We start from the raw sequence: 24,063 nt of genomic DNA on the forward strand, positions 1-24,063 counted from the left end.
AATGCTGCTTGTTTTCTATTCTTCCCATACTGAACTCTTAAATCCTATAGTGTCTAACAGATAGGCTTAAGAAGTTTGGAGCAAGTGTGATGAGTATTTCCTCTTCTTTTTGCAGGTTAAGCCCATCCACAGTAATGGCCGCGGCCCTACCCAGGACCCTGGGGGAGTTGCAGCTGTACAGAATATTACAAAAAGCCAATCTGCTTTCTTATTTCGATGCCTTTATCCAACAAGGTGGTGATGATGTCCAGCAACTCTGTGAAGCTGGAGAAGAGGAATTCTTGGAAATCATGGCACTCGTGGGCATGGCTAGCAAGCCCCTCCACGTTAGGAGGCTACAGAAGGCTTTGAGAGACTGGGTTACAAACCCTGGCCTTTTCAATCAGCCGCTGACGTCCCTGCCTGTCAGTAGCATACCCATCTATAAATTACCAGAGGGATCACCAACCTGGCTGGGAATATCCTGCAGCAGTTATGAAAGGAACAGCAATGCCCGGGAACCTCATTTAAAAATCCCCAAGTGTGCTGCCACCACCTGTGTGCAGAGCTTGGGACAGGGGAAATCAGACGTGGTGGGGAGCTTAGCGCTGCAGAGTATCAGTGAGTCCCGACTCTGGCAAGGCCACCATGCCACTGAGAGCGAGCACAGCCTCTCCCCAGCTGACCTTGGCTCTCCAGCTTCCCCAAAAGAAAGTAGCGAGGCGCTGGATGCTGCTGCCGCGCTCTCTGTAGCCGAGTGTGTGGAACGAATGGCCCCCACGCTGCCGAAAAGTGACTTAAACGAAGTGAAAGAGCTGCTAAAAACCAACAAGAAGTTGGCCAAAATGATTGGTCACATCTTTGAGATGAGTGATGATGACCCACACAAAGAGGAGGAAATTCGAAAATATAGTGCAATATATGGCAGATTTGACTCCAAGAGAAAGGACGGGAAACATCTCACGCTTCATGAGGTAAAAAGCCCACATTTTTCTTTGTGCATATGTGGTGTGTTGTGTCTCTTAGAGATTAATTTGGTAATAGTTTGCAGCTAAGGAGATACATTACCTGAAAGCAGTATTAAAGACATTTAGATTTAGCAAAATGTAACTCTTTAGTGAAAATAGACCATATCTATTGTGTGTGTTAGGGTATTTTTGTGTTGAATTCAAACACGTTGAGCTTTGGAACTACAGTGTAGGGTGACTTTTAGAAAAATATCAGAATTTAAGCAGTGAGAGCATAAAGTCTTTGCATGTACCAGGCAGTTTGTCTTTTAATTAAGAAATAAAATGAGATTTTAAGTAGAACAAAAATCATTTTTGTAGACTTTTTTTAGAAAAAAAATTTGTAAACAATTACCACAACTTAAAGTGATTTTCAGCTAGCATAGAAAACAAAATTATTTTAGATGAATGTTAGAAGAATTATAGCTTTGAATATTGTTTTGGTTTGACATTTGGCATTAAAAATTCTCATTTTATTTTTGTAGCACTCTATCCAGAAATACTTTGCTTAAGCAGAAGAATGCATATACGTATGTGTCTTTCTCATTTACTCCCTTTTTCTTGTCTATCTGGCCAACACATCATATTTAAGACTCAAGCATCTTTAAGACCTTAAGACTCAAGCATAAGCTTAAGTCTTTTTTGATATGTTTTCCCCCAAGTGACCTTTCCTTTCCATTTTTATCCCTGTATAATATACACTTCTGTCACAGTAACTTCAACACTTTATTGTACTTATATATATATTGGTCTATCCCTCACAGTATACTTTGGGATTCTTCAAGGCAGAGAAAATGTCTCATTCATTTTTATATCTTCAGAATCTAATGCACCCAACAAATGCTTGAAAAATAAATGCATTTCAAAAGTTAAAAAACGATTTCATAGCTAAAATTTATAGCCATTTATCGATTAGAAGAAAGAGAAACTCTCCTTGAAAAAAATGTTCAGTTGAATGCAGTATTTCATGTTAGAAACATTAGATCTTCCCCCCAGACTTATACTTTAACACAAAAAATATTATATATTTATTGAAAAAGTATTCAGTCATTACAAAAGGATGTGAAGTGATTGAATCTGTAAACATTCAGATTCTTTTATTTACCTATACAAATGTGGGATCATATTTTGTATACTCTTCCTCCAAATTCTTTTTTTTAAACTTAACAATATACTCAAAGTACAGTGTACTATTAGATGTATTTTTTAAGTGATTACATATAGAGCTACCTTATTCATTTATGGGTTATATTATATTTCACAATATGAATGTGCTGTTATTTATCTTAACCATTCACTTTTTGATGTCACTTAAGTTGTTTCCATTTTTAAAATTTTATATATGGTAGGACGTGAACATTACACATATATATCTTTACAGACTTGTGCATGTTTTACTATAGAATAGAGTCCCAACATGTAAAATTATGGGATCAAAGAATAAGTAGATTTAATATTTTAGTAGATACTGCTAAATTGCCTTCTAAAAAAGCTGCAGCAATTTATATTTTCACAGTCGTTGTACGCAGGTGTCCATTTTTCCACTCTCTTGCATTTATCATTTTTAATCTTTGTCAGTCTAAGAGATGAAAAAATTATCATTGCTCAAATTAACTTTCCTTAGTGAGTATGAGTATCTTTTCTTATGTTTAACAGACATCCAATTTTATATTCATATCCTTTGTTTTAATGTTGGAGTTGTTTGGTTGTTTTGTCTAACCTTTAAAATATTGGTAAGAACTTTTTATATTTTAAGGATATTAACCTTGGTCTTATGTTGTAAACATTTTCCCAGATTATCATTTGTCCTTTGACCTTTCAGACTGGTTGCCATGTGGAAGTTTAATTTTATATAGTAATATTTATTGATCTTGTCCTGTGTGATTTCATTTGTCTAATTCTCTATTCCTTCACCAGTATAGAGTTAGGTTAATTACTGTAGCTAAATAATGTACTTTAATATATGGAAAGGCAAGTGCCCCTTTTATAGTACTGTTCTGCAGCCTCTGTTTTTTTAGGTAATCTTACACATTTCTCCTTCCAAATGAAATTTTTAATGCATTTGTCAAATTTCCCCAAAATTTCTGTTGGTGTTTTGATTAGAAATGCCTTAAAGGTATAGATTAATTTGGACAAAAATGATATATTTACAATAATGAAAACTCCCGTACAGTAATATACTATATGTGTTTACTTAGATCTTTTATATTCCTCAGTAATTTCTTAGTTCTTTATTCATAGGTTTTGCACATTTCTTGTTAGGTCAAATACTGTGTATTATATATGTATATTAAATGTCTGTATCATAAACATACATTTATTTTGCATATATATACAGGTATATAAGATATAAAAGTGTATAATCGTAAATGAAATTTTTTCCTGCTTTTTAAAATTACTATCACTGGCCGATTTTTGTATATTAATCTTGTCTTCAGCAATTTCACCATCTGATATTTTAAAATAAATTATTTTAGGGCTTCCCTGGTGGCGCAGTGGTTGAGAGTCCGCCTGCCGATGCAGGGGACACGGGTTCGTGCCCCAGTCCGGGAAGATCCCACATGCCGCGGAGCGGCTGGGCCTGTGAGCCATGGCCGCTGAGCCTGCGCGTCCGGAGCCTGTGCTCCGCAACGGGAGAGGCCACAACAGTGAGAGGCCCGCGTACCGCAAGAAACAAAAACAAAAACAAGAAACAAACAAAAAGAAACAAAATAAATTATTTTAGATATGAATGGATACTGGTGCTTAATATCAGAAGTGGTTAGCAAAATTAGTCACAGGGGATTCTGTGATTTGATCTATTTTGGGCATATCCTTTTGTAATTGTTATATATTGTTGCCATACAATAATGGACTCACAAGAACTTGTGAGTAGATCTAGAAAATTCAGGTAGCATTATAATTCGGATACACTTTGACACTTTCATTACCTATGAACCAATAGAGAAATCTACTACAAGGTCGTCAGTAATAGGAAACAAAGGGCAAAACATGTTGGCAGTTTTAGGTTCATGCTATAATCCAGTTTTCATATAATTTTTAAAACAGAGCAGATGAAACACAGTCAAGGGCCTGTCTTTTTATTAAAGCAAAAGTATGTTAAAGAGATGACTTTAATAAAGCCTGTCAACCTCACTTAAAAAAATCCCAACCTACTTTAAAAAAATGCAAAGTGAATTATTTCACACTTTGCTTTTGCTAAGGGGCTCTTTGCTTCTTTGGATAAATAGGCACAGGTGGTATTTACGTAATGAGACCATTGTGGGTTTCCCAAAATAAGGGAACAGTCAAAATGAATGCCAGTGGCTGAGATGTGGGGTTGGGGGTTTTGGAAAGTGTGACTTGTGAAGCTTAACTTAGACCACTTATTATTTGTAACTCAAGTATGTGAGTCTGGTCTAATAATATAGTTTAGGATAGAAGTTTATGAATCAGGACACTTGCTTCAAACTAGTAACCATTCAAGAGTTTGGTAGAAATCACAAAATCCTGAGGGAATTAAAAGAAAGAAGGTACTGTCAAGTGTACCTTTTAGGTACACTTGTGATAATTTCACATTTTTTCATTTGACTGTTTACAATGAGAGCAAGATTTTTGAGTTTTTCCAAATTCCTAAGATTAAAGAATGTTACTAATTTGTCCTCAGTTTCTAAATAAGGAAATACGTGACTTATTCTTAATTCACTTTTGGTAGTATTTCTGAGAGTTTTCTTCATATAAACACTGAACACTCACTCTCTTTCAAGACATATAAGTAGGTCACGAGCAGATGAAAATCAGAAAGTTACCTATACCTGAAAAAATTTTTTCAACTCACAAGCATATAAAATTCTTATTCTTTTTTTATTTTTTTATTTTTTTTTTTGCGGTACGCGGGCCTCTCACTGTTGTGGCCTCTCCCGTTGCAGAGCACAGGCTCCGGACGCGCAGGCTCCGCGGCCATGGCTCACAGGCCCAGCCGCTCCACGACATGTGGGATCTTCCCGGACCGGGGCACGAACCCACGTCCCCTGCATCGGCAGGCGGACTCTCAACCACTGTGCCACCAGGGAAGCCCTCTTATTCTTACATGCATTTTTATACTTGTTTCCAAGTATACATTGTAAATATATAATTCTTTACATTTTACAGTAAAGAATTGTAGAATGAATCATTGTTACACACACTGTTTTTAAGCTAGAGAATCAGTGATAGTCTTAGGACATGGCTAGGTATGGCCTGGCCATAGGAGTGGGACCATGAAGATGGTGTGAGGGGCTGAGGCCTAGTTACTGGTGTGGGACAGGTGCTAAGGGACAAACCCAGAAGCAGTACTAGAAGGAAGTCCAGGCAGGCAGAGTTCCATCTGTCCAAAGGTGTGTTGGCAGAGTATTTGGCAAACTAGGTAAGCAGTATGCATCAAATCTTAAAGAAATGAATGGATAAAGAGAGAGAAACTGAAAGTTGAGAATAGCAAGGCCGTGGAGAATGTAGGGGCTTGTAATATTCAGAAATAAAAGCACATAGACAAGTCGGCATTATATCAATCGAATATTTGTCAGCAGATAGCAACGTCCAGCTGAAGAGCTCTGGAACTCAAAGATAGGAAGGGGAAGAAGAGGAGAATGTGGAGTTAGTGGGTAAGTTGTAGACCTAGTGGAAATGCTACAGGAACTGGAGTGCTAAGCAGGTTACTAACATAAGGACCTCGGCCCACAGAATACATGGTGATGCCAAGTTTAGGTCAGTTACCAGTGTAGTGTTGAGAAGGCAAGGCTGAGTGTTTCAGAGAAGCCCAACAGTCTTAGTTCTGAGAGAGGGGGAATGCCAAATCCGGGAACCTCTTAGACCTGAGCATATTACTAGTGAGTTATGATGCTAAATTCCGAACTCTCAGCTTGAGTGGATCAATTTCAACGTCTAATACTTGAAAAGAAATGTTGGACATTCCCTTTTGATCATTTAAAAAAGTGGATTATAGGACTATTAGGGTAGTCGTTCTTCTTGAGTCACTTTTGATAAGTCACATTTTTCTGAGACTTTGTCCATTTCATCTAAGTTTTCAAACATATTGGCATAAAGTCGTTTATCGTTTTTAAGACCTAATATTGTTTGTACATTTGTCTCTTTTTCCCTGATCAGTCTTGCCAGAGGTTTGTCAACTATATTAATCTTTTCAGGGATCTACAAACTAGAGCCTGTGAGCAAAATCTAGCCCACCTCCTGATTTTGCACATAAACTTTTATCGGAATACAGCCATGCCTATTTGTTTATGTATTATCTATGGCTACTTTTGAGCTATGATGTAGCATTGGGTAGTTGTAACACAGACTGGCCTATAAAGCCTAAAATATTTACTATCTGACCTTTTACAGAAAAGCTTTCCAACTTCTTTTTGAGGAAGCACTTTTGGCTTAATTGATATTTTTAGTTGTGCTGTGTTTGTGTTTACATTTGCTTTCTTACAGTTTATTTTATTGTTCTAACTTATATTTCGTCCTGAGTTCATTAATGTTCAGCTGTTCTTCTTTTCTCATGTAAGGAGTGAAGGCCATAAATTCTCACTATGTATTGAATTAGCATTATTCCCAAAGTTTTGATATGTGGTTATTATTTTTTAATTCTGATTATTTCTCTTTTTATTTATGACTTCTTTTCTAATCCATGAGTTATTAAGAAGTTTTTTTCATTTCCTAATATGAGGGGGTTTTTCCTTTATTCTTTTTCCCAGTGATTTCTAACTGAATTACATTGTGGTCAGAGAACATGGTTTGTATGATGCCAGCCCTTTAAAATTTGTTGAGATATGAGTTATGGCCCAGTATGTGGTCAGTGTTTTTAATGTGCTTCTGCAGTTGTTGGTAGAGTGTTCTGTATGTGTCTGTTTTAACAAGCTTATTAACTGTTTTTCAAACCTTCTATAGACTGTTTTTTGTTTTTTTTTTGTCTGCTTGCTCTATCAGTAGCTAAGAGTTGTGTCTTAAAATCACCTACTCTGATTGTGGAGTTGTCTATTTCTCTATGTACTATGCAGCAACCTTATTAATCTTTAATAATGCATTTAGTTTTAAAAAACTTTTTTGTTTGATATTAATATAAGTACATATGCTTTCTTCTTGTTAGTAATTTCTTGTTACTTCTTTTTTCCATCCTTTTACTTTTAGTCTTTCTGAATCCATGTTTTAGATACATCTCTTGTAAATACCAATAATTGGATTTTTAAAAAATTCTCTTACATTCCTTGTCTTTTAACTGCAACATTTGGTCCATTTACATTTATTATAATGACTGATGTTTTGAATTTATTTCCTTTATTTTATTTTGTATTTCTTCCCTTCCTCCTCTTTATATCTCAGATTTACCATCTGGAATTAGTGTCCTTTAGCCTGAAGTGCATTATGTAGAATTTTCTTAATGAAGGCCTACTGATAGCAAACTCTGTCCTTCCTCACCCCATTGGAAAATATCTTTATTTTGCCCTCATTCTTAATTGCTACTTATTCTGGGTATCAAATTCTGTATTGTCAGTTATTTTCTGTTAGTAATTGAAGATATCATTTCCTTGGCCTTCAGCTTTCATTGTTGTGTTTAGAAGCCAGTGGTTATCTGACTATTGTCTGCTTTTGAAATCTTCTCTTTTACCGTGCCCCAATTTCTTCTCTCCTTCTGACTTCTCAATTTTTCTTAGTCATTTTTACTATATTACTCTTTAGTCATATTTTCAACTCCTTTTATTTCTTTAAATGAAATCTTTGAGGGTCTGTTTCTGCTGTCTGTTGTTTCTGCTGGTTTTTACTTTTGGTTCCTTGTTTCTTTGGATGTTTTATGATTTCTGTCTATGAACTCATATTTCTTGGAACTGTGGAAATGTTTTGAGGCCTAGGAAGAAAATGGATTCTCCTAGAGGCTGTTTTTGCTTCTACCAGGCACCTGTACGCTGCACATAACAACTCTGGGACCCTATGAAAATTAATTCTCAGGCTGTTTACTGTAAATTAGGGCTGAAAATCCATGTGAAGAGCTGATTTGGGGTTATGAAATCTCAGGAGAGTATCTTCTGTTCTCTCCCATTTAGTAACAAGGTTAAAGACAGGTAATTCTCCTTGCATTCTCCTGTGGGGTATGGGTATATTTCTAATTCTGTCTTGCATCAGGCTGTAGTACTTTCGTATTGTTTTTCGTAGACTCCTCAGCCTCACCTTTGATGGATACTCGGCTTTTCCTGTTATTCTCTTCCCACACTCACCAGCCCAGTGAGGGTGTAAAGATTGAAGTTCATCTGGTTTAGCAACTGTCCTCAACTTACTCCTTTGAGATACTGTCTTCATTCATTTTGGCCTGAATCGTTCTTACTGTCTTGCTGGCTTATTGATGCATTTAAGATATTTTTTCCTTCTATTTTAGCCAACATTTTTCCTGTGAGAAATGTGAGAGGGGCCGGTCACGGTACCTAGCCCTCCCTGTGCTAGAAATGAAAGTCTTGATTGCCTTTAGAGCTTCCCTATCACACATCCCTATCACACAGCCTTCATGTAGTATTTTTATGCTAACACTTACTTGAAACTTAATTGAAAGTCACAATCATTTGATTGTTAAAGATTATAACTACCAGTAGAGAAAGTTTTAAAATCTAGTTAAAAATAATAGAAAGTTAACTTTAAGAAATCTTTTACATGAAGATATGAATGGAATTTTGGTATTTTTAGCCATGAAAGGAGGAAGTGGAGGAAGTAAGTAAACCAATGAGGGAGAATATCTTATTTTATACTTTTAACAAAATTAGAAACTTAAAACTTCTAAAAAGCTAGCTTGGTGCTGCAGTGAATGACTACTGGTTTTAGAGTATTTGTATCATTTTTCTATTTAAAATATATCATAATAGTTATTGATTTAATTATTAGCAACTGGGAGCATGAAATCGAGAAGATACAGAAAATACATTTTTGAGGGGAAAGCTTGATGAATCAGCTTCATGTTACAACTTGGGGTGAGCTATAATTATTTCTCCAGCCTCAGTTTTTCTACCAGAAGTCTCTCTGAGGGCCTGGAGAGTTCAGTATAGTTTTTCCGTCTGTTGGAGCCTGAATTCAGGCACAAAGATTGTGTTATGTTTTTTTTTTCTTGGTTTCTGGTAGGATGATAGAAGGAATCTTAGAATATTGTTTTATTTTCTGCAGTTTTGAATGAGCTGGTACCTCTGAATGTTGTCAATTCAGATATCTTACTGACAATCAGAATTTCTCCATACTAATTTAGATTTATGAGTACAAAAGAGAAACAGCTACATAAAAAGCAACTTGAGAAGGATCTTTCAAGGTTATTTTAGCTACTGCTAAGCTGAAATTGAAGTTAATTTATTTAGGAGATTATTCCTTGAAGTATGTTTTACTTTTAACTCCTGTAACATTGTGCCTGTCAAAAGCACTTAGGGAAGAAATTGATCTACTGAGGATTCTTTAGGAGGAGGGGAGAAAGCTGAAAATAAATTCCTCCTATTATGTTTTTATATTCAGTTATGGGTTTAAAATAAGAAGCCTGGGCTTATTGTAACCTTGTTGCCGTAGCCGCATTACAAGCATATTGGTGATATTGCAGGTTTGGTTCCAAACCACCACAATAAAGTGAGACACACAAATTTTTTTTGGTTTCCCAGTGCATATAAAAGTTATATTTACACTATACTGTAGTGTATTGTGTGCAGCAGCATTATGTCTAAAAAAAATGTACATACCTTAATTAAAAAATACTTTATTGCTAAAAAATGCTAACCATCATCTGATAACACAGGGTCACCACGGACCTTCAATTTGTAAAAAATTAGTATCTGCAAAGTGCAATAAAGCGAAGCACAATAAAATGAGGTATGCCTGTATTTGAGAATAAGCCAGTGTAACCTACAGTTGGAAATCTGGGGAGGAGGATATTAGATACCTATATCATACCATATACTGCATACCATAACACATTCTAGATGGAGTAAATATGTGGAAAAAAATAAAACCATTAGACTAAATTATAGGAGAACATTTATATGTATTAGGGTAAGAAGGGAGCTTCTGTGCATAGCACTCAAGACAAAACTATAGGGCTAATGACAAACTATGAAAAAATAAAAAAACAAAACCACTACATATGAAGAGTTAATGCTCTTCATACATAACGAATTCCGTAAGTCCCTAAGAAACAAAATAGTGCAATAGAAGAAACAGGCAGCTACCATGAGCAAGCAGATTTTAAAATAAGTCAAAAACATAAAAATTTCAGTGTTATAGCCAAAGAAATGCAAATTATAACCAAAAGTCATTGAAAATACATCAGATTGGTAAAGCTTTTAGATAACAGCCAGTGTTGGTCAAGATTCTGGGAAATGAACTCTTCATATAATTGTTGGTAGCATTAAGATTTGAAACAATGTTTTTGGAGAGTAATTTGATGAAATATGTAGATCTCTTAAAATTTAGTATATTCTGTGACCAAGAAGTCTCTTTGTACTAATTTATTCCAGGTAAATAACTGAATATGTGTGTAAAGATGCACAAAGAATGCTCTTTGCAGCTTTCTTTGTAGTACATGAAAAATGAGGGTAATGTCCAGAGTGAGGTTGATTTAAATAATACATTGCTATTTTCTACAATGTAATATTATATGTCTAGGTAGTAAAAATTACATTGTACAGGATATTTAAATTCATTCATCAGTCAATCAGTGTTTATTAAGCTTACTAACCATGCCAGATACTGTTGTAAACAAGCCAAGTCTCTGCCTTAATATATGAAAAAGTAAAAAATGCAGCATACGTAAGTGAAGGAAAGGAAGTTACACATCTACATTCACATGTATATATGTACACAGAGAAATATTGGAATAATATGCATTAAAATATTAATAGTCATTCTGGATGGAAGGACTGCATGCTGCATTCATTTTCTTTTGCTTCTCTGTATTTTCAAAAATTTTAAATAAGAAAAACTGTGAATAAAGTGGGATAACTGGGTAGGGAGAAAGGTAAATGCCTGATTCTTCGTCAAAGGAAAACGAGAACTAATACTAACAACAACTTTGTGCCAGCTGTCTTCTCACTTACTTCTTGTTACAGTCCTTGGAGGTAGTGATATTATCCCATTTTGCCTCTGAGAAAACTGAGGCTCTGAGAAGTTTTTACATGTCCAAAATCACACAGCTGGTAAGTGACGGAGCAAGACTCATCCTAGGTCTCTCTGCCATCACATCCCATCAGTTTGCCGTCAGTCATGCCTGGAATGAGTATGTTTCTTGCTTTTTAAAAAAGCCTGATATACCTCTTGGCAGTTCCTTACTTACATCTATTTAAGTTGACAAAATTATGTGAAAAATATTTTGTAGTCTAGTAAACAAATTATAGATTTTCAGTTTAGGATAACCTTTGATATTTTAAATTTTAGTACAGGTGTTTGGTCAACTAGCAACTCTATATTGGCAATATTTAGCACTTAGATGAAAGAGTTGAATTAGATGAATCTTAGAGATTTAGTGACTCCAAGACCTTGATTTTCCATTATAACCCTCATTTGTGATAATGCTATCTTTTACTGATTTTATAAATACTTAACTAAAATCATTTTTTATTTCTTCCTAAGAATTTTCATGTCAGTTCACCTTAAAAAAAATATCTGGGGCTTCCCTGGTGGCGCAGTGGTTGAGAGTCCGCCTGCCGATGCAGGGGACATGGGTTCGTGCCTCGGTCCGGGAAGATCCCACATGCCGCGGAGCGGCTGGGCCCGTGAGCCATGGCCGCAGAGCCTGTACGTCCGGAGCCTGCGCTCCGCAACGAGAGAGGCCACAACAGTGAGAGGCCTGTGTACCGCAAAAAAAAAAAAAAAAAAAAATCTGTAAGACCATGTATACTCACTTGTAGTTAAGGAAATATTATCAGCATATCATAAAATCATATCCCTTGGTTTCTCATAAGCAAAATAAGATGCAGAACATTTTTTAACTTTTTATTTTGCTTATTTTCTATAAACTCTCCTACTTAAACAAAAATAAATAAAGCATATAAATAAATAAAACCAAGATGACTATTTTGATTAGTTCAAGTTCTGAGAGATGTAGATAACTTGATTTGCTTCTGAAGTTAGGCAGTAGGACTAATTAGGAGTGAAGGCTAACCTGATTTTCGTAAATTATGATTTCATTATATAATGATGTGACTTCTTATATTCTTAAGTGAAACATTTTCTGTATTGATGAAATAAAAATGTTTATAATTTTCGAAACTTTGTTTTGAACATGCAGCTCACTGTTAATGAAGCGGCTGCTCAGCTTTGTGTGAAGGATAACGCTCTACTGACAAGAAGAGATGAACTTTTTGCCCTGGCTAGGCAGATTTCTCGAGAAGTCACCTATAAATATACTTACAGAACCACCAAGTAAGTGTTTAACTAATTGGCAGTATTTTTGCGTTGTTTGTTAGAAGTAGAGCTTGAAACACCATCCGTTGATAGAATATAAGCATATCTGAAAAAGTTGAAGTGTGATTATAGTTCTATAAGATTAAACAGTGAAGTTCAAAACATTATTGCTGAAGTGGTTTTCATTGATTTGTTGAATCCTCTTTTATTGTCTTTTGAAAGATAGTTCCCTAGGACTATAGCATTGGTTTGGTGTGGTTCTCGACATTCTTCTCTCACACAGATGCTTTCTTTGGTTTTGAGTGTGATGATGGGATTTAGTTAGTCATCATTTATAGACCTATTTGTATACCCTACCAACTACATGAACTTGTTGAACTCTCTGTGGAAGCAACGTGTTTCCTTTTGCAAGGTGTCTGCGATCTAATGAGATTAGCTGAATAGATAAAAAGACTCCATTGCCCAGTATTTAAAGGAAAATTGGAAAATACTAGGTTACTAGCAAGGGCAATATGGAACATGTGTTTGAAATAAAAAACCCCATGTTGAAAAGCAGTGGTGATTTTAAAATTTAATGTAAACATACCTTATTATTTTTCATCTTATCCTCACTTGAAGCCTAAGCATTGTCTATAGATAGCAGACCATTTTGATTTTGTTCACTTATTCCACATGGACCCTGATTTCCAGTGCACCATTGGTTGTGCTTGCCACTGCTTCTCGGAGGAGATGCATTAGTGTGACTGAGTGTGTGTGTTTAAAAAAAAAAACAACACATCCTGAGCACCCTTTCCAGCTCTAATAAATCACATTTTCTGGGGATGGAGCCTTAGAGTCCAAACATTCACAAGCATCTCCTATGATTCTTGTGTATATTCAAGTTTGAAAACCACTGATACAGGCACTTGCTGTCATCACCATTATTTTCCCCAGCTCACAGCAGCTTTGTTGTCTGTCCTATCTCAAGAGCCCATATACTTACAAACTGGGAACAAGTAAAATTATGCAAAATAAATGAACAGGATAAGAATACACAGCAATAGTATAGGATTATTTACAAGATTCTTTTTGAGTTGAGTGATCAAGAGCTGATTTTTGTGACTTTGTTTTCTTCACCGTATTATACAATATTTTCTTTCTGACTGCTTTACTTAAATAATTTTCTTTAATCAAAGTAGTACATGTACATGATTTATGAAGTCACATAGTACACAAGGCTTATCACGAAACTCAGCAATTCCCCTGCTCCATCCCCCTTCTTTCTGAATACTACGACCCAGAGGCGACTGCTTTCAACAACTTTTAGTTATTTTTTGTAGTGTTTATTTACATTTATATGTTTTTAAAGTTAAATCATTTTAAAATACACAAGACTTTTACATTATTTATAAGCCAAAACTATGTATAAAGCTAATGCAAAAAAGTTGCACTCTCATTTCTGTCTCTTTTTACTCTGTTCCTCTTCTCATTGTAGGTAGTTTTTATTAATTTCTTTTTCATCCTTCTAGTGTTTGTTTATGCACATGTAAATAAATATAAATATGTTTTCTCACTTATACCTTTTTTTGAAAAAACAATAAGTAGCATGTGTCTATATTATTCTGTATTTTGCTTTTAGTTTAACGTGTCTTGGAGATCTTGCTATATTAGTACATATACATCTTCCTCATTATTTTATACAGCTGCATGATACTGCCTTGTGTGGATATACCATGATTCATTTAACTAGTCCCCTGTTGATGGATACTTGAGTTGTTTCTAGTCTTTTGCCGTTATAAGTAATACCACAGTAAATAACATCATACATATCATATTTTGTTGATTCTGAGGTGTATTTTTCCACATTTTAACATCTTTCAAGTTGAGGTATAACTTAAAATTTATGACTTGCCATCGTTTAATTGGCAGTTATATTTCATGTATATGTAGGTGCTTCTGTGGGAGAGATTCCCAGCAGAGGGATCCCTAGGTCCAGGGAAAATGCATTTTAATCTCATACTGTAGCCTTAAGCATTTGTCTTAAATGGCCATTTTTTTTCATTTTATCCTAAATTATACTGATCCATGAAGGGTGTCATGGAATACAGTCGTCCTTGATTTTTTTCCTTTTTCATTATGTGGTACTCATTAATACTTATTGAGTACTTTCTGTGTGAGGCATTCTTAGGTAGTGTGCAATAATTTTAAAATGTGTAATATAACTGTGTCTGCCTATTTCCCCAACGTTAATTTAGAAATGATAAAAAGTCTCTTTTTCACTATTTTAATGTTCATTATGAAGTCTTATTTCTGGTGGCAGGGCTCCAGGGTTATATGTTTTGGTGGAAGCTTATAGATTGAGGTGCCTTTAGAAAAAATTTGTTACCTTCTCAAGTTTTTCTCTCTCCCCCATTCCCCTCAGATCAAAATGTGGAGAAAGAGATGAATTATCCCCGAAGAGAATTAAAGTGGAGGTATGATTATGTATTATATTTTCTTATGCTAATAATGTTTGCTTACTAGTTCAAACTAAAAAAAAAGAATGGTCCCATCAACTAGTGAGAAAATGTGAATTGTAGAATCTTAAAAATTATATAGAATTTGGTTGCTTTGAAGTATCTATAGTAATTTGAACTAAGATACTCAGAAAGTTCTTAGAAGGAAACAACAATGATAAGCATGATGTCCAGTCAGTTTATCAAAGGTTGATTTGTAAATAGATGTTTCTTACAGATTTAAAACTCTTTACTGGTTAAACTATTCCTTTTATAATTTTTTATTTACATCATTAGTCATCTTATCAAATAGACTGAGAGGAGCTAAGGTTTAATTTCTTTATATTAAGTATCTGAGAGAAGTGACAATTTAGTAGCTGCAAGTTATGGGGACTTTACTGTAATTAAAAGCCTCTTTTAGGGGATCATGGTTGAGGCAGTCCTGATTTCAGACCTGCGAGTCGTAAGGTGAGTTGAGCAAGAAAAATGTGTTTTTCTTAGGGCTCTCAGAACTGGTTTCAGAATGACTGCTCCTTAATTTGGATTGAATACTTTTTTAAAGGCCAGTCTGCAACAGAGCGGAAATTTGAAGTCAGGAAACTCCTTCCTTTTTTTCTTGGGAGGGGGATAGCGGTCGGTGCTCTTAGCCATTCATTATTTAATTTCAAGTTAAAGAAAACAAGCTATGTTTAACTACCCTAAATTTCCATCATCAAATTATTCTTACTAGTAATTTGTTAGTAGCATCTGTTTGTATGTAATAATCTTTCATTTATACCAAAGCCAGAGTTAATCTTTTAAAAACATAAATCCCTTTTCTTGCTTCAGTCTTTCCAGTGGCTTTCTACTGTGCCTAGAATAAAATCTACGCTTTTTCCTGAGGCATCTAAGACCCTGCGTGATCTGACTCTGGCTTGCATCTAACCCCATCTGCTACCACACTTCCCCATTCTTACTGTGTCCCAGCTCCACTGACCGACTTTCTGTTCCTGGAACACGTCAAACTCATTTGTGCCTCAGCCCTCTCTGTTTGTTCCTCCGCTGTAGATCTTTCTGTAGATCTTCACATGGCTTCAGCTCATAGCAGAGAGTTTTCTCTGACTTCCCTGCTTCCCTTTCTAAAGAGGCACTGTTACCCCAATATCACATTAAGGCTCTTTGTCCTGGCTTGTTTTGTTTTCATAGCACTTACCAGTTTCTGAAACTATTATATATTTATTTTCAATTTATTATTGGTCTGCCCCATTAGATGACAATAGAGCTCTTATCTGTCTAGCTACTACTTTTACTTAGTTTATAATAGTGCCTTGCACTTAATAGAACTTAATAAAATCTGTTAGGTGAAATGATGAATGGCCATGGGTAAACATCTTTGACTTCTGAAAGCTTTAGCCCCAAGCAGTGGTTCTCAAAGAAGAGAAAAATGTTGTCCCAAACGAGCACCTTTTTAAAAATTGTGCTTATATTTGTAATCTCTCTCACTGTTAGCTCTGGAATAATGTTTAAGATGGGTTAGCCTCAGATACCACTCAGAAAATTTATTGAAATGATCTAAGGCCATTGAAAGAACTAACTAGTGAAATAGTTTTCTCCTGTTGCATCTCAAGATAATAAGTAAGAGAGTATCCCTGTGGATTTAGCTGTTAGTGACTCTACCACTGAAAGGGAAATTGGATAAACAAAGAAACTGCTAAAAGGCATGTGCCATTGGAGGATTTAGGGGAAAGAAGGTACAAAACCTACCCAATGTCCAGTAAAGGCAGGCAGCTACTAGGTTAGAAATTACGTTCGCCTCTCTTTCTCACGATTGGCTCTCCATGTCATCATGACTCAAGCTGTTCTCACATTTAAGCCCTGGTTTGTCTAGCTTCAGAGGTCACTAGTGAACATTGAAGTTTGAAATCATGAATCTCATGGACTCTCGGAGCTATAGTGTTTTCTTGTTAGGCTGTGTTGATAAGTCTTTCTGACCCTCTCAATGGCCCTGATCTGAAATGTAAACAAGTTGTTTCTTGTATCCACAGTGTTGTGAGTTTCTTTTTAGGAGCTTACAATGTTAGGTTATAGCATTAGATGTGACCCTTCTAGTCCTTTATATTCCACTAGAGATAACTGAATTATAGTTCTATATGATTAGTTTGTTACTTTAATAGACATCACAAAGCCATTTGAACAGTTGCAGATTTAGAATTAAGATAATCAGTGTTTCCTTTTTCTGTGAATAACAATTCTAACCTTTCCTAAATAGACAAGTGACTAATCAACCCCAGGTGTCTGTAAATGTTCTTATACTAAACTCTTGATTTTGTTTCCCAGAAATGAATAGCGACTTTAGCTTTGAATTTAGGACAGTAGTTTACTTTTGTTGGTTTGTTTTAATTTTGTCTTGTTTTTGCTTAGTTTTTTAAAAAGTTTGTGTTTTGCAGAGCATCAATATCTGCAAAATGTGTGTGTTATACATGTGTGTATACTTACACATGTATATAGTGTATTGTGTAATCCTTTGCAAAATATACAATATTGGCATAAATGCTGTCTGAATTCCCTTGTGGTATACTCTAAGTCAAATTCGAGATACTGGAGCTGTTCATTTGGTTGTGGAAGCTGATACTGAGGTAGTTAGTATTGGTCGTATAGGGTTACTACTCCCCTAAGAAGATTTTTCACCAAGTGTTAGTGCTTTATTTATGTCTACCTTCTGTGTGTCTACTGGGGAGGAGGAGAATTTCTGGCATGAGGAGAGATTAGAGGAGGCTTTATTGAGGAGATACCATCTGAGCTGGGTTTTAAAAGAAGGATAGGATTTCAGAAGGTAGGGATGTGGGGTGGAGGGCGGAGGGGAGTTGCAAAGAAAGACTAGCATGGGCAAAGACACAGAGGTAAGAAAATACTCTGTGTGTTTAGAGAACAATGAGACCAGTTTGTCCAGAATATGTGGCTGACACAAAAGACAGTCATAAGTAAAACTACAAAGATTTTAGAATTCTTTGAACATACTGTTTGTCTTATTTGATTATTTGTTTTGTGATTCTTAGCTTATTAACTCTCTATTAAGAAAAAGTAATATAAAAATAAACTTAACCCATTGTAAAGCAGTATAAGATTCCTAATTACTAGGCTCAAATTAATGAGTCCTTTTTTCTCTTCCTTTTCATCTTTATTTTTCCAAAATCCTTGACAGCAACCAATGAGCGTACATGCCAAGTTGCTACGTTTTTTCAATCTTAAACAGATCATTTTTAAGATCAGAGAACAAAAAGAAATGTCATGTCCAGTAGATGAAACAGAAATAACTCAAAAGAGACGTGTAAAGGAAAGAGAAACGTTTTCTTGTATGCCGTTTTCAGTGCATGAGTATACACTAAAAAAAATTAGTGCTTTGTTCAAGCTCAGTAGTTGTTTACTTATTGCTAAATGATGTATTTTCCTGATGTTTGTGAAGGGTTGGGTGGAATGAAATTTTAAAATCCTTGTCATATTTTTCTCTTCTTATTATATAGTAGGTTGTTCCTGCCCTAAGGATAGTTAACTATTTATTTGATTGTCGTTGTTGTCGTTGTTTAATATCAGTATATATGTTGTGAAGTACTCAGGATAATCTCTTGTCCTTGAATAGTGCTCCTTCCTACAGGGCATGTAAGACATTAAAAGACATAGAGATTTTGAACTTCATAGTTCCTAGAATATATGAGATAGTCACAGAGGAAAAAGCCTGCTAACTTTGGGAGGCCTTATTAGGGTAGCCTGTCATTTGGAATGCAGCCGCTAAGGAAAGCCTCTTTAGCCCTCTATGTCAGTACGTGAGGTTTGGGAATATCCTACTGAGGCTAGATGAATAGCTTGTCCACCTGGAATACAACCTTCTGTGTGAATCTGCTTTCAGCTAAACTGCAAATGGATTATGCTTATTCTTTTCTTTTTGATCAGAGGCCTCAAATCCAGCTCTGGGTCAGTTGTAGAAATAACTGGGTTTTTTTTTTTGAAATAACTGTTTTTATTGAACCTGTTGTATGCCTGTCCATGCTAGGCATTTGAAATTATCACAGACCTTGTCTACTCTATATGGAGGCTTTATGATTTCCATTTACAGCCAAGGAGAGACTCAGAAAGGGCTTGGTAACCTGCCCAACTTTCTACATTGCAGTGGCAGAGCCAGGGCTTCAAATCTAGGTCTGACTTCTAAACTTCAAAGCAATACCACTCTCCTGGGTGCTAATGAGCATTCACAAAGCATCTTAGGTGTGAAAAACGCTATCCAGATTATACCTTTCCTCCTGCTAGTATGGTAAGAAGGGCAAAGTGTGCACAGGATTGGTAGTCTTTGAAGAAGGGGGAAAGAATCACAGTTATTTTCTAATGCAAGGAAGTTTAACAATTATACTTTTTTTTTTTTTTTTTTTGCGGTACGCGGGCCTCTCACTGTTGTGGCCTCTCCCATTGTGGAGCACAGGCTCCGGACGCGCAGGCTCAGCAGCCATGGCTCACGGACCCAGCCGCTCCGTGGCATGTGGGATCTTCCCGGACCGGGGCACGAACCCGTGTCCCCTGCATTGGCAGGCGGACTCTCAACCACTGCGCCACCAGGGAAGCCCAACGATTATACATTTTGAGTAGAAAATTTAACAATATAAGTGACAAAATGTATTTAAATATAAGATATCACCATTTGACATACTTATTTTTTACAATGAAGCAAAACAGTTTGTTGGGAAGATAAACAGTAAATCAAGAAAAATTAGTTTGACTTATTTATACTCTACCTGTGACAGAACATATTTAAGATGGCTTGACTACTAAAGGAGATGAAAAATCAAGAGCCAAAGTCCCTGGCTCTCTTGTCTTCCTCTCAGTTTTTTTAAAATTAGTTATAAGTGGATTCAGTTGGTATTTTTTCTTTTTCATCAAGAACATCTCCTATGAATAAACCCTGTCATTGCCTCCAGTATAATAAGTATTAGAAGAGAGGAAGGGTGTGTAAAACAACCAGTCTCAGCCCTGGCGATGGTAGCTGACTAAATGGACGGTTACTGTTCATTTCTCGTCTGTCAGTTTTCTTCGTTCACTGAAATTGCTGGAGACTAGGTAAAGAGATGAGAGGTGACAGCATTCTTCATCCTGTGTGGGCTGGGAGTGCAAAGCAATCAGAGATAACTGGATGAAAGAAATGAAGTTTGTTAATAGAGACCAGAAAGTCAGAGAATCGGGGCTTGAAAAAGAAAGACTTAGAGGAAACATCTGCTAGCAGTTCCAGTGGGTTGAGGGTGGCAGAGTGAGGAAGGGGGAGGGAAGAGGGTCAGAATACCCACCTACGCTGTTACTAAGCTTGTTGAAAAGAAAGCTGGTCTAATTTGATGTAGACTCTTCCCCTCTGGATCAGAAAAACAGAAGCATTACAATCTGCTATTCATATAGAAAGTGTGAGTAGAGAAAGGGAAAATGCACGTGTGAGGCCGAGAACATCTGTTGGAACAAGTTGTTTTAAAGATAGCTAAGCAGTGGTTTTAAAGCAACTTGATAGTGTTTGGTGGAAAGGATGAGGAGGAATGGGGGTGGAGACCAATGCGATGAGAGTAATTAATTAGGTCATGAACAGCATCCCACCCTATATCTTTTATTTTCTCAGTGCTTAGACTCAGAGTCTCATAAGGGAACACTGTGATTAATGGCAGCAGCCAAGAATATGACAAGAAGATAAATTGCTCATAGCATGGTACAGCTGGTTCCTGGGAAAAAAGCTTCAGAGACATATCAAGAGAGTCCTGTAGCAAACATAATGTGAAAGAGACCATTTTCTTGGGAATGTTCTCACTTTTATTTCTAAGTCATATATTTTGGGGTACAAACCTACTTTGTATGTCATGAAATGATAGCTACTTAGTCCAGTAGTCTTCCCATCCACGATGAACTGTCAAAGATTGAGAGAAAATCGGAATAGTAATGTTCCCAGTTGCAGAGAGACCACTGATCTGTGTTATTTATTGTTATTTATTTCTTATTGCATGCTTGTATTTCTCTTTATTAATGATGGAGCAGTGTCCATTTTCTAAAAACTTTCGCATGTAGAGCTTGAAGTTCCCCCTTCCGGCTTTTCAATATTCTCATGGTTAATAGTCCTAATAATGGTGCCGCCATATATTTGTATAGCAGTGTATACTTTTTCAAGCTTTATTATTTGCATTACTTTGTTTAATCCCCACAAATCTCCATTGGGCAGTTAAGCTATGTTTTAATCTCCATTTAAAAACTGGGAACACTGGAAATAATGAGGTTAACTTTCTTGCCTGAGATTACACTTCTGGTTCCTAACATGAGAAGATAAGATCACTCCTTTCTCCTTCGGCAAGCTCCATCAAAGATAATATTGAGATATTCGAGCTCCTGGGGGTTCTGGCCTGGGCTCACTCCACTCAGGGCCTGATGGGCTGGAACTCTCCAGCCCTGACCTTACCCCAGGTTCCAGAGTCAGTGCATCTGCCTACCGGAGGTCTCACCAGCAGCAGATCAGACTCCATATGTCCCCAACGAAATTCATCAACTTTCTGCTCTCTCCTCAAACCTCCTGGTCTTGAGTTTCTGATTCTAGTGAATGTTATCACCAAACTCCCAGTTGCCTAAGCCATATCTCAGGAATTCATGTGTTTCTCTGTTGCATCTGCCATTGTGTGGGACTAGGCCACTAGTCTCTGTCTTCACTACAGCCCTCTAACCACCATCCTGGACCCCCCTCCCCCAGTACATTATCCCCATCTCATTCTGATTGGGTTTTCTAATGCAGATCTAATTAGTCTTTTCCCTAGACCTTCAAGGACTTCTGTTTGCATTTAGGATAAAATCTAAAATTCTTAACATGACTTACAAGGCCTCATAGAATTTGGCCCTGGGTTTCCAGCTTCTCAGACCACTCCCTCTTAGTGTATTCCCTGTGTTACCTATATTACCGTATTAAGTATTTTCCAGTTTCTCAAGGGTATCTTGTTCTTTTTGCCTCTAGGCCTTTATATAAAGCTGCTCTCTTTCCCTAGAGATCTCTTTTCTTTCAAGTCTCAGCCAAGACATCATGCCCTCTGGGAAGCCTTCCCTGACACAGTGACTCCCCTGTGCTCTGGATCTCTTTGTCCATTTCCCTTTCTACACTGTATTTGTCAGGAAGGCAGGAGTCATTGTATCCCCATCACAGAGTTCAGAGGATAGAACCTGTTAGGCAAACAAGATTGAGTGAATAAACAAGTGTTTCTAGATTTCCATTGTTTTTTCACTAAAATAGTTCCCCACCAATATAGTCAATATTCTCTTGGTGGTTTTAGTGTTAAATGCCTAGCTCATTCTCTAAGATATCTATACTATGTAAATATTTCTAAAATTTATCTTATTCCCCCTGTATCACAGAGATATAGTAATATCACAGCATGCTATTGTTTTACTCTGATTAAATCTGGTGACTTTTTGGGTTAACTTAATAAGTATCCGTAACAAACATTTATTGGGTTAATTTCTGCATGCCACGCATTGTGCCGAGTGTTTTTCAAGAATTTTTTGCTTCTTTAAAATTGTTGTGAAGTTAGCTGGGTACTGTGGTTATCCGCATTTTTAAAAATTTTCTTAAAGAATTTTTTTTTATTTAAAAATTATTTTTTATACAGTTTTTAAAGGTTGCTTTCCATTTAGAGTTATTATAAAATATTGGCTATATCCGCGTGTTTTACAATACATCCTTGAGTCTGTCTTATACCTGAGAGTGTGTACCTTTACTCTCCACCCCTATATTATGCCCCCACCAACTGGTAACCACTAATTTGTTCTCTATATCTATGAATCTGCTTCTTTTTTGTTATATTCACTAGTTTGTTATATTTTCTTAGATTCTACATATAAGTGATACACAGTATTTGTCTTTCTCTGTCTGACTTACTTAGCATAATGCTCTCCACACCCATCCATGTTGCTGCAAATGGCAAAATTTCATTCTTTTTTATGGCTGAGTAATATTCCATTGTATATATATTACCACATCTTCTTTATCCATTCATCTGTTGGTAGACACTTAGGTTGCTTCTATATCTTGGCAATTGTAAATAATGCTGCTATGAACATTGGGGTGCATGTATCTTTTTGAATTAGTGTTTTTGTTTCTTTCGAATATATAAGCAGGAGTGGAAATGCTGGGTCATATGATAGTTCTATGCTACAAAGCTGCAGTAATCAAAACAGTATGGTATTGGCACAAAAATAGACACACAGATCAATGGAATAGGATAGAGAGCCCAGAAATAAACCCACACAGTTATGGCCAATTAATTTATGAGAAAGGAGGCAAGACTATACAGTGGAGAAAGACAGTCTCTTCAGTAAGTGGTGCTGGGAAAACTGGACAACTACATGTAAAAGAATGAAATCAGAACATTCTCTAACACCATATACAACAATAAGCTCAAAATGGATTAAAGACCTAAATGTAAGACCGGATACTATAAAATTCCTAGAAGAAAACACAGGCAGAACACTCCTTGACATAAATCACAGCAATATTTTTTTGGATCTGTCTTCTAAAGTAAAGGAAATAAAAGAAATGCCTCTACTTACTGTTGTGAGTCTCATAAGGGTGGCAACTCAGGGATTTTGTGATTTTAGCATAGGCTTTGAAGCTAATCTCTGTAGCTGTAAAATGAGGGAAACACAGGGTTGTTTGTGTGAGGATTAAATGAGACAATATAAGTAAATTACAGAACATAGTCAGGAACTGGTTCATTGTAGGCACCTGAAAAATGATAGCTCCTCTTACTGATGTTGTTTTCTAAATCTCCTACTAGCTTACCTCACTGAACTTCAGAACTTAAATTAAAGGAGAGTTTGTTAAAGATGAAGCTGGATTTTTAGGCCTAAATAAATTCTTAGGAGAAAAAAGGAATGACTAAGAAAAGTGAACTTTTCATTTAGATTTCAAGTATATATACTTGTATAAAATTCATTCTAGCTCAGTTAATGATTATATTCTATACATTCCTCTAAGCCCAGGGTCCTTGGTCTTGTAGGGGCCTAGAAAGGTGGCTATTTTTAATAATTTAAAAAGGCTGATTGTATAACCCACCATGGAGCTACATAAGACTATTTCAAGATGTTAAATTTATTTGTTCTTGATTCTAATTATTTTATTTCATGTCTTTGGATTTTAAAAAATGGGAAATTAATTATTACCTAGGAAATGAACTTTGGTAGATGAAGTATTTGAAAACGTG

At 36.1% G+C, this 24,063-nt stretch overlaps 1 protein-coding gene and 1 long non-coding RNA gene across 6 annotated transcripts in view; one reads left to right on the forward strand and one right to left on the reverse strand.

The window, feature by feature from the left end:
• NAB1 (NGFI-A binding protein 1) overlaps positions 1 to 24,063 on the forward strand; it is a 103,589-nt gene that overhangs the window by 68,653 nt on the left and 10,873 nt on the right. For all 5 annotated transcript variants that reach the window (XM_079925365.1, XM_079925364.1, XM_079925363.1 and 2 more), the window contains 3 exons: positions 116 to 953; positions 12,241 to 12,374; positions 14,758 to 14,809. In XM_079925365.1, the coding sequence (XP_079781491.1) occupies positions 135 to 953; positions 12,241 to 12,374; positions 14,758 to 14,809 (1,005 nt within the window). In that variant the 5' untranslated portion in view covers positions 116 to 134. The remainder of the gene's footprint in view (positions 1 to 115; positions 954 to 12,240; positions 12,375 to 14,757; positions 14,810 to 24,063) is intronic.
• Positions 1 to 24,063, reverse strand: part of LOC307188362 — a 254,461-nt gene that overhangs the window by 5,441 nt on the left and 224,957 nt on the right. The window contains exon 4 of the long non-coding RNA XR_013828919.1: positions 23,411 to 23,485. This is a non-coding gene — a long non-coding RNA (uncharacterized lncRNA). The remainder of the gene's footprint in view (positions 1 to 23,410; positions 23,486 to 24,063) is intronic.

Source organism: Stenella coeruleoalba (assembly GCF_951394435.1).
Source record: "Stenella coeruleoalba genome assembly, chromosome: 6".
In the NCBI taxonomy this organism is placed as follows: Eukaryota; Metazoa; Chordata; class Mammalia; order Artiodactyla; family Delphinidae; genus Stenella; species Stenella coeruleoalba.